General features: G+C 49.5%; 1 protein-coding gene across 37 annotated transcripts in view; it reads right to left on the bottom strand.

Annotated features, from left to right (window-relative positions):
* Positions 1-1340: 1340 nt before the first annotated feature.
* The window catches only part of LOC119956189 (sorbin and SH3 domain-containing protein 1-like), a 108037-nt gene continuing 97891 nt past the window's right edge, over positions 1341-11486 (bottom strand). For 33 of the 37 annotated variants that reach the window (XM_038783177.1, XM_038783170.1, XM_038783176.1 and 30 more), the window contains 4 exons: positions 10562-10618; positions 9869-10059; positions 6205-6311; positions 1341-3387 (listed from right to left, as the gene is read on the bottom strand). In XM_038783177.1, the coding sequence (XP_038639105.1) occupies positions 3320-3387; positions 6205-6311; positions 9869-10059; positions 10562-10618 (423 nt within the window). In that variant the 3' untranslated portion in view covers positions 1341-3319. The remainder of the gene's footprint in view (positions 3388-6204; positions 6312-9868; positions 10060-10561; positions 10619-11486) is intronic. The other 4 variants (XM_038783172.1, XM_038783138.1, XM_038783140.1 and 1 more) reach the window with 3 other exon arrangements.

An 11486-nucleotide genomic window follows, 5' to 3' on the forward strand; every position in this document is an offset into this window, starting at 1 on the left:
TCTCTGCCTCCACCACCCTTTCAGGCAGCGAGTTCCAAACTCCCACCACCCTCTGGGTAAAGAAGATCTTCCTCGCATCCCCTCGAACCCTCCTGCCCCTTACCTTAAATCTTTTTTTTAAATAAACATTTATTGAGGTATTTGTAGGTATTATAACAACACCCTAACAAACAATGTACATGAAACTATAAACATAGTGCAAAAGCCATCTCCCCCCTTACAGGTCCCACCTTTATTAACCCCCTACTCTAAGCTAAACTAACCCCCCCCCCCCCTTCTGCTGACGATTAATTTTCCGCAAAGAAGTCGACGAACGGGTGCCGCCTCCGGGTGAACCCTAACAGTGACCCTCTCAGGGCAAACTTGATTTTCTCCAAACAGAGAAAGCTAGCCATGTCCGATAGCCAGGTCTCCGACTTCGGGGGCTTTGAGTCCCTCCAAGCTAATAGTATCCGTCTCCGGGATACCAGGGAAGCAAAGGCCAGAACGTCTGTCCCTTTCTCCTCCTGGATTCCTAGGTCTTCCGACATCCCGAAAATCGCCACCTCTGGACTCAGCGCCACCCTTGTTTTTAACACCGTGGACATGACATCTGCAAACCCCTGCCAAAATCCCCTAAGCTTCGGACATGGCCAGAACATGTGGGCATGGTTCGCTGGTCCTCCGCACATTTTGCCTTCCACCCCAAAGAATCTGCTCATCCGGGCCACTGTCATGTGAGCCCGATGAACGACCTTAAATTGTATCAGGCTGAGCCTGGAACATGTTGCGGACGCATTGACTCTACTCAACGCGTCCACCCATAGACCATCCTCTATCTCTCCTCCCAGCTCCTCCTCCCACTTGCGCTTCAGCTCCTTGATCTGTGTCTCCTCTGACCCCATAAGTACCTTGTAAATGTCCGAGATGCTCCCTTCTCCGACCCACCCTCTGGAAACTACCCTGTCCTGAATCCCCCTTAGCGGTAGGAGCGGGAAGGTTGACACCTGTTTACGTAGGAAGTCCCGCACCTGCAGGTACCTGAATTTGTTTCCCCTCGCCAACCCAAACTTCTCCTCCAGCTCATACTTGGAAAGTTCCCCTCTATAAACATATCCCCCCATCCTCTCAATCCCGGCTCTCCACCATATCCGGAACCCCCCCATCCATACTTCCCGGGGCAAACCGTTGATTATTACAGATTAGGGGACCAGACCGATGCTCCCTCTGCTCCCACATGTCTCCTCCATTGCCCCCAGACTCTCAGGGCCGCCACCAGTACCGTGCTGGCAGGAATGGCACAGATGCAGTTGCCAACGCCCCCATCATATTAGCAAAAATAAAAACAAGGAACACACATGTTCCAAGGCACATCAGTGGCTTGAATAAAGTTTATTAAATATTGCATTTTGCAACCACAGCAGTAAATAGAGGCTCTTATCTTCATTATCAAATCACAAAGCACGGCAATAAAGTAAATAGCTCAACAGAAGGTGGGCTGCAACATCCGGTTATAAAGACTTGCAGCTCACAGAAAAGTGCTAAATAAAATGCATGGAAGTGTTTTGATGATGTGAGAACGGTAATGCTGCAAGTCAGTCGCTGACTAACTGGGACAGCTAAAGGGGACATTAACCGTATGTCAAACAGAAAGTGATTCCGCTGTCCAACCTCCTGCACGCACAGGCTAATTCCCCAGCGGGTGGTGATCTTCTTCTTCAGAAACACACAACTTTTGCACATGCCGCATTTGGGTGCCAAGTACTCCCCTCAGATAACGACACTGAGGGTCCCTCTTCTCTCAGGCGAATTGTAAAATTAAAGAGCTCCGAGGGAGTGCTTTTGTCTTCTGCTTTCTAGTCAGCCGTTTAAATTGCTTTTTGTTAAATTATTCTCTATACAGGATAAGTATACGTTTTTGTACAAAATCAAAATGTACATATTTACACAAAGCTTTACCTCAGCAATGGGTTGATTTCCCCTTGGGGAATAGTGTGCTAATCTTTTACATATAAATATATTGTCTGTGAGGCTGTAAAATGTGAAAGGTGTGAAATGAAAAAAACGAAAATCGCTTATTGTCACGAGCAGGCTTCAATGAAGTTACTGTGAAAAGCCCCTAGTCGCCACATTCCGGCGCCTGTCCGGGGAGGCTGGTGCGGGAATCGAACCTTGCTGCTGGCCTGCTTTAAAAGCCAGCGATTTAGCCGAGTGAGCTAAACCAGCGGTTCGAAGTGAATATTATCAACGGTTAACAAACCCATTCATGAAACTTGCTGTAAAATAATTTAAACGCCAACCCGAGAAATTGTCGCGATATGTTTGTTATATTTGGGGTGACATTTCCTCACCTGGGGGAAAGTGGGCTTTCTTCGTCTCCTGTCTGCGTGTTCGGTTTGTGTTTAAACTGAAGCAGTTCCAAAGAGCAGACGGTACAAATGGAGAGGTTACAAGGTGGCTATCAGAGGACAAGTGCTGCGTCAGGCAGTAAACGGATGCCAAAGGAGAAAATGCTGGAAAATCTCAGCAGGTCTGGCGGCGACAGGAGGGAGAGAAAAGAGCCAACGTTTCGAGTCAAAGCTTTGACAAAGGGTCACCTGGACTCTTTTCTCTCCCCAGATGCTGCCAGACCTGCTGAGAGTTTCCAGCATTTTCTCGTTCGGTTTCAGATCCCGACATCCGCAGTAATTTGCTTTTATCCAGTAAACGGACAGCAGTGGCTATAAACTCTTCTGCGTTTTGGAGTTCCATCCCGTTCTCCACATCAGGAGAAGGTCGGGGCTCGTTCAAGCAGCCGGCCCCGCCTTCTGGTCTCGCACCTTTCCCCACCCCACCCACCCACCACAAACGTCAGTCCACCAAACCTCCTCCTTTCCCGTGTCTCCGCCATACCGTATACCTTGGCCAACGCAGGGCTTCTCATCCGTGGGCGCGGTCTTCAATGTAAAAAAAAAATTTGGGGGTGGGGGGGGGGGGAGAGTTGGGCTTTAAGCCACGAGTGCTATTTGTCTTCTCCCCCCCCCCCCCACCAAGCGTGGGCAGAACGTGCCCATGCCCACCCGCAGTGGAGCCAATACGGTCGGTACATTCTCCATGTCCAGCAACTCCACACCCTAAAAGCTCACGTACCACTCAGCACTTTCTCTCTCGCTCCTCGCAGTTCCGTGTGTTGTCGTGAAAGTAAAGACACTTCATATTGTAAGCAGCAGAATGTTTATGCCAAGCCACAGACTCCGATTTACTGTCCCGTCCATCCAATCAACAGCTCAAAAAGATCCTCCACAAAAGTTGAGGGGCGGCGTCTGTTTATTCCTCTGCAGTCCACATCGGTCCTCAGGTTCTACAAATTCAGCGGCTTTACATAGTTTCCAGGAAAGGTACCAAACTGTTTAGATCTTCTGGACGTTCCTGCATTGGGCGAGGGGGAAACAACTGAATCAATCTGAATACGTTCAGCTTCAAATGTCAGTTCAGCTCAGTCAGTTAGTAAGATTTAAGGTTCACACCAGCAACTAGAGGGGACAATCCAGGGTTTTCACTTCCCTGGGCAATGCTACATGGCATCTTCTAAACCAAAGCCTCTCCTGGTCAAATTGAGTTGGAGGGAAGGCAGTTCTTCTCTGGCATGGTCACTGGACTTGTAACCCAGACCGATGTTCTGGGGACCAGGGTTTTCCTTTTAATTCATTTACGGGATGTGGGCGTCGCTGGTTTGGTCAGCATTCATTGCCCGCCCCTAGCTGCCCTTCAGAAGGTGGTGGTGAGCTGCCTTCTTGAACCGCTGCAGTCCTTCAGCTGTAAGTACACCCACTGTGCTGTTAGGGAGGGAGTTCCAGGATGTTGCCCCAGCCACAGTGAAGGAACAGCCGATAAATTTCCAAGTCAGAATGGTGAGTGACTTGGGGGGGCGGGGGGGGGGGGGGGGGGGGGGGGGGGGGGGGGGAAGAGAGAACCTCCAGATGGTGGGGTTCCCAGGTATCTGCTGCCCTTCTCGATGGTAGTGGCCGCGTGTTTGGGAGGTTCTGCTGGAGGAACCTCAATGAGTTCCAGCAGGGCATCTTGTAGATGGTACACGCGGCTGCCACTGTGCATCGGTGGTGGAGGATTTGACTGTTTGTGGAAGGAGGAGCAATCAAGCCAGGTTGCTGTATCCTGGATGGTGTCGAGCTTCTTGAAATGAAATGAAATGAAAATCGCTTATTGTCACGAGTAGGCTTCAATGAAGTTACTGTGAAAAGCCCCTAGTCATCACATTCCGGCGCCTGTCCGGGGAGGCTGGTACGGGAATCGAACCGTGCTGCTGGCCTGCTTTAAAAGCCAGCGATTTAGCCTGGTGAGCTAAACCAGCCCCTTGAGTGTTGTTGGAGCTGCGCTCATCCAGGCAAGTGGAGAGTATTCCATTGCACTCCTGACTTGTGCCTTGTAGATGGTGGACAGACTTTGGGGGGTTCAGGAGGTGAGTTACTCGCCGTAGGATTCCTAGCCTTTGACCTGCTCTGGTAGCCACAGTATTAATGTGACTAATTCAGTTCAGTTTCAATGGTAACCCCCAGGATGTTGAATCCCCTAACATGATGGTGAAAGCTGAATTCAATAAAAATCTGGAATTAAAAATCCAACAACGACCATCGTCGATTGTCGTGAAAACACATCTGGTCACTAATGCTCTTTCGGGAAGGAAATGGCCCAGGGAGCAACTCTAATCAAGTCTGCACCCACGTCCCATGAGCAACTTAAAAAAACTGGAACATCCCACAGACGTGACAGGGACAGAAAGGCCAGAAAAATAGCGGCGACATGTTTGTTAAACAGGTCGACATTGCCTCAAAGAGTCATTGAGTCACGGGGCAGGATATTGAGCATCTGTTGAGACCTCCTTTGGGTCCAGACTGCGCCGGCTGTCCAGGTAAGGATGGTGGGTGGGTCCCTGAGACTGGGGGTCCAATCGAGGGGCCTGCAGCCTCAGAGAGATGCGGAGTCAGAGTGGGGGGGGGGGGGGGGGGGATGCGAGGGAGCACGGTGGAGATTGCCTCTGCCCAGGTTGGAGGTTTGCAGCAGACACGTGTGTACAGCTTCCAGATGATGCTGTTCCCAAGCTGCCTGCAATAATGTCTCAGTTTGTAAACTGGGAACAGGGAGAGGCCATTTAGCCCATGGGCCTGCTCAGTCAGGCCCTGACTGCTCTGTATCTCAACACCACCGACTGACATTCACTGCACATCCCTCGTTCACCTCGTTCTGTATTTCCCCACCTAGATTACTGAAAGATGCTACATAGATAGAGATTTAGATTATCATAGAATTTACAGTGCAGAAGGAGGCCATTCAGCCCATCGAGTCTGCACCGGTTCTTGGAAAGAGCACCCTACCCAAGGTCAACACCTCCACCCTATCCCCATAACCCAGTAAGCCCACCCAACACTAAGGGCAATTTTGGACACTGGGGTTGGTTTAGCACAGGGCTAAAACGCTGGCTTTGAAAGCCGACCAAGGCAGGCCAGCAGCACGGTTCAATTCCCGTAACAGCCTCCCCAAACAGGTGCCGGAATGTGGCGACTAGCGGCTTTTCACAGTAACTTCATTTGAATCATACTTGTGACAATAAGCAATTTTCATTTTTTCATTTTTCATTTGGACACTGAGGGCAATTTAGCAACGCCAGTCTGTGCCGCTGTGCCACCCCTCTGAAATGGCGTGAGAAACGGATTCTACAAACCACTCAGTTGAAGGGCACTTAGAGATGGACAACAAATGTTGGGCTTGCCAGCGTCGCTCACATCCCATGAAGGCCTAAAAAGGAATGCAGGTTCTTTATATCTTTATGGTGGCACAGTGGTTAGCACTGTTGCTTCACAGCGGCAGGGACCCGGGTTCAATTCCTGGCTTGGGCCACTGCCTTGGCGGAGTCTGCACGTTCTCCCCGTGTCTGCGTGGGTTTCCTCCGGGTGCTCCGGTTTCCTCCCACAAGTCCCGAAAGACGTGCTGTTAGGTAATTTGCACATTCTGAATTCCCCCTCTGCGTACCCGAACAGGCGCCGGATTGTGGCGACTAGGGGCGTTTCACAGTAACTTCATTGCAGTGTCAATGTCAGCCTACTTGTGACAATAATGATTATTATTACTATTTGCTATGATGGGTTTCCTGAACCTGACAAGGGCATCACTCCAACACTCCCGTTATTTCATTCACAAACTGTTCTGTGGCAGTGATGATCCAATACGTACCAACAAACCAACCATCATCGCATTTTTCCAATACATCCACAATATCGCCTTCTCGAAGCTCCAACTCGTCTTCATTCTGTGGGATGTAACTGTACAAGGCTTGGAAGCTGGAAGCGGAGGAGAGAAAAATTCAAATCAAAAGCTGTAAAAAATCTATAACTTCGGTGATGTCAACGTTTTTTGAGATGTAGGATTACGAGAATAATTTCTGCCCTGTGTCTCCTTTGCAGATTCTGCTCCCCTACCAGACCCCCATCCCCCTAACCCCACCTAACCTACACATCCCTGGGCACTAAGGGACAACTTATACTGGCTAATCCACCTAACTGGCACATCTTTGGGCCATGGGAGGAAACCGGAGCACCTGGAGGAAACCCACGCAGACACGGGGAGAACGTGCAGACTCCACACAGACAGTGACCCGAGGAGGGAATTGAACCCTGGGACCCTGGTGTGATGTTCTATGCGATTCAGATCCTAGGATGGTTGGCGTAGTGTTCACAAAGACCACAACTAGCTTTTATATTAAACAAAGCTAAAGATTTATTTCCACTACTTAATTGGATTAGACACTTCTATATAATAAACAGTTGATAGTAAACATGCAATCTACATTCAGCTACCACTAATCTCTACACTAATACAACTATGATCTGCTCTCACTCACACGATCTTTCCTACAGTCTGTCGTCTAGCCTTCTCCTCAACTCTCCCAGAAGGTTTAGGGGCAGCACGGTAGCATGGTGGTTAGCATAAATGCTTCACAGCTCCAGGGTCCCAGGCTTGATTCCTGGCTGGGTCACTGTCTGTGCGGAGTCTGCACATCCTCCCTGTGTGTGCGTGGGTTTCCTCCGGGTGCTCCGGTTTCCTCCCACAGTCCAAAGATGCGCGGGTTAGGTAGATTGGCCATGCTAAATTGCCCGTAGTGTCCTAAAAACGTAAGGTTAAGGTGGGGGGGGGTGTTGTTGGGTTACGGGTATAGGGTGGATATGTGGGTTGAGTAGGGTGATCATTGCTCGGCACAACATCGAGGGCCGAAGGGCCTGTTCTGTGCTGTACAGTTCTACAGTCCCAGAGTGCTAAAAGAGATGGCTAGGGAAATTGCAGATGCACTAGTGATAATTTACCGAAATTCACTAGACTCTGGGGTGGTCCCGGTGGATTGGAAATTCGCAAACGTGACGCCACTGTTTAAAAAAGGAGGTAGGCAGAAAGCAGGAAATTATAGGCCAGTGAGCTTAACTTCGGTAGTAGGGAAGATGCTGGAATCTATCATCAAGGAAGAAATAGCGAGGCATCTGGATAGAAATTGTCCCATTGGGCAGACGCAGCATGGGTTCATAAAGGGCAGGTCATGCCTAACTAATTTAGTGGAATTTTTTGAGGACATTACCAGTGCGGTAGATAACAGGGAGCCAATGGATGTGGTATATCTGGATTTCCAGAAAGCCACACAAGGTGCCACACAAAAGGTTGCTGCATAAGATAAAGATGCATGGCATTAAGGGTAAAGTAGTAGCATGGATAGAGGATTGGTTAATTAATAGAAAGCAAAGAGTGGGGATTAATGGGTGTTTCTCTGGTTGGCAATCAGTAGCTAGTGGTATCCCTCAGGGATCCGTGTTGGGCCCACAATTGTTCACAATTTACATAGATGATTTGGAGTTGGGGACCAAGGGCAATGTGTCCAAGTTTGCAGATGACACTAAGATGAGTGGTAAAGCGAAAAGTGCAGAGGATACTGGAAGTCTGCAGAGGGATTTGGATAGGTTAAGTGAATGGGCTAGGGTCTGGCAGATGGAATACAATGTTGACAAATGTGAGGTTATCCATTTTGGTAGGAATAACAGCAAATGGGATTATTATTTAAACGATAACATATTAAAGCATGCCGCTGTGCAGAGAGACTTGGGTGTGCTAGTGCATGAGTCACAGAAGGTTGGTTTACAGGTGCAACAGGTGATTAAGAAGGCAAATGGAATTTTGTCCTTCATTGCTAGAGGGATGGAGTTTAAGACTAGGGAGGTTATGTTGCAATTGTATAAGGTGTTAGTGAGGCCACACCTCCTTACTTGAGAAAGGACGTACTGGCACTGGAGGGTGTGCAGAGGAGATTCACTAGGTTAATCCCAGTGCTGAAGGGGTTGGATTATGAGGAGAGGTTGAGTAGACTGGGACTGTACTCATTGGAATTTAGAAGGATGAGGGGGGATTTTATAGAAACATTTAAAATTATGAAGGGAATAGATCGGATAGATGCGGGCAGGTTGTTTCCACTGGCGGGTGAAAGCAGAACTAGGGGGCATAGCCTCAAAATAAGGGGAAGTAGATTTAGGACTGAGTTCAGGAGGAACTTCTTCACCCAAAGGGTTGTGAATCTATGGAATTCCTTACCCAGTGAAGCAGTTGAGGCTCCTTCATTACATGTTTTTAAGGTAAAGATAGATAGTTTTTTGAAGAATAAAGGGATTAAGGGTTATGGTGCTCGGGCCAGAAAATGGAGCTGAGTCCACAAAAGATCAGCCATGATCTAATTAAATGGCGGAGCAGGCTCGAGGGGCCAGATGGCCTACTGCTGCTCCTAGTTCTTATGTTATGTTCTATGTTCTATGTTTAGCATCGATGCTTTATATAGTTCTGCATCTAGCTCCCTCTGGTGGTTGATTTGGACATAGTTACATACATAGAACATACAGTGCAGAAGGAGGCCGTTCGGCCCATTGAGTCTGCACCGACCCACTTAAGCCCTCACTTCCATCCTATCCCCCTAACCTAATAACCCGTCCTAACCTGTTTTGGACACAAAGGACAATTTATCGTGGCCAATCCACCTAACCTGCACGTCTTTGGACTGTGGGAGGAAACCGGAGCACCCGGAGGAAACCCACACAGACACGGGGAGAACGTGCAGACTCCGCACAGGCAGTGACCCAAGCCGGAATCGAACCTGGGATCCTGGCGCTGTGAAGCCACAGTGCTAACCACTATGCCACCATGCTGCCCAAAACATTAATTCTTACAGTTCTGTACATTTATCATAACGCCACGTCTGCTGCTGTGAGGCAGCAGTGCTAACCACTGTGCCACCCTTAAAAAGGGAAGGATTCGCGGCACGGTGGTGCAGTGGTTAGCACTGCTGCCTCACAGCGCTGAGGACCCGGGTTCGATCCCGGCCCCGGGTCACTGTCCGTGTGGAGTTTGCACATAGATATGCAGGCTAGGTGGATTGGCCAGTCTAAATTGGCCAGGGGCAGCAGGGTAGCATGGTGGTTAGCATAAATGCTTCACAGCTCCAGGGTCCCAGGTTCGATTCCCGGCTGGGTCACTGTCTGTGCGGAGTCTGCACGTCCTCCCCGTGTGCGTGGGTGTCCTCCGGGTGCTCCGGTTTCCTCCCACAGTCCAAAGATGTGCGGGTTAGGTGGATTGGCCATGCTAAATTGCCCGTAGTGACCTAAAAAGTAAGGTTAAGGGGGGGGTTGTTGGGTTACGGGTATAGGGTGGATACGTGGGTTTGAGTAGGGTGATCATGGCTCGGCACAACATTGAGGGCCGAAGGGCCTGTTCTGTGCTGTACTGTTCTATGTTCTACATTGCCCCTTAATTGGGAAAACTTAGAAACAAAGGAAGGACCGTGAATTGGAATCCAATCGGATGAGGTACTCACAGGAGAGTGGCAGCCTGCGTCCTCTCTTGGCTGGTCCCTCGATGCTGGCCCCGAGGTTGCTGGGAAATGATGAAAGATTGTTTACTGTCATGAGGAGACATCTTGTGTCGAGAGTGAAGCGGGTGGGAAAGGTTACTGCAGTAATGGACAGACTTCTCTGCAATGTTCATGATCTCATTACAGACCGCCTCCTGTCAGCGGCGCCATCCGAGGGCAGCGAGGGGCAAAGGGGTCAGAAAGAAGCAAGGGGGGGGGGGGGGGGGGAGAGCATTCCACACGCATCGCGAGGATCCAGCAGGTTAACCAGAGTTCCAGGAAATCGGAGTGTAGATGAGTCCACAGGTCAGCATGGAAAGACAGGCAAGATATAGAAGAATCGCAGATTTAATTCCAGGATTAAAAAGTGTAGCACAAAGAAGCAGAGGTTAGTGTTCACCATTAATAATCATGCAGGCTACCAGACCATTATTTACGGCAAAGCTCAGAATTCCATGCACCCGGTCAAACACAGTGGACAAACCAACCAACGCAGAGTCATTACCCTCACCACTAACATCTACCATTCTAAACACATCGCAAGTCCAGCTTGAAACCCCCAATTACTGATATTAGTTCAACTCATTGGCTTTCAAGCTGTGATGTGCTACGGCCCGGCCAGGGCCTTCTGCGATGCAGGTAGGGATCAGTTCTTACCACGTAACTCTTTTCATACTCTGTCAGATCTGGTCCTCGCAATGAATGATGAGGAGGCTGCGGTCGTCAGGGAAGGGGAAAAATTGGAGCATGTATTATTGGCTTCACAGCGACGAAACAAGAGGCGGCGGGACAAAGTGACGAGAGCAGGCCACCGACAAGGAAGGGGAGGACATAGGGGATAGACAGCACACACGCACACACACAGAGAGAGAGAGAAGGGGCAGCAAGCACCGATTGGCGCTCCGCGGCACCGAGAGGGTGACAAGCAACCAAAATCGAGATGGGGCGGGTTAGGCGACGAAGGAATGAGGATGAAGGAAGAGCCCGAGAGACATGCGGAGGAGTTAATTCCTTGTTGAAAAAATTCAGATGTTTAGAAACAAGACAATAACGACGTACGTTTTACAGTCATTTTTGGGTGCATTCGCCCTCAGTTCTTTTCAGGCATTTGAACTTTCACCTCCGCGATGTACCCCCCCCCCCCCTCCCCACTCCACGCTGCCACCCACCAGTCATCAGCCCCTGGCTGAGGTATCAGGTGGCATGCAGGCTAGTCTCAACGCCAGGAAAATGATCTTCTTCAGTGGGCCATTCACGGACACAGGGGCTAGCATGTCACATCATCCAAAAGGCTCCCTACTCTCCACCTGTTGGTTTGCCGCACTGTTAGAGGGCATGGTGGGGTGAGGGGTGAGGGGCGTGGTGGGGTGAGGGGCCCTGCTGTACCCCTATTGTACACTTTCCCCAAGATCAGGAGTTCTCCTCTGTACCACAGTCAACGGTAACTCATCGCTGGTTGTGGGATCGCACTGTGCAGCAAGTGGTTGCCATATTTACTACACTGCAACATTTCAACAGGACTTTTTTTTCTTTTAAAAAAAAAAAAATTTAGATTACCCAATTCATTTATTTTTCTAATTAA

This window comes from Scyliorhinus canicula, chromosome 22 (assembly GCF_902713615.1).
Source record: "Scyliorhinus canicula chromosome 22, sScyCan1.1, whole genome shotgun sequence".
Classification (NCBI taxonomy): Eukaryota; Metazoa; Chordata; class Chondrichthyes; order Carcharhiniformes; family Scyliorhinidae; genus Scyliorhinus; species Scyliorhinus canicula.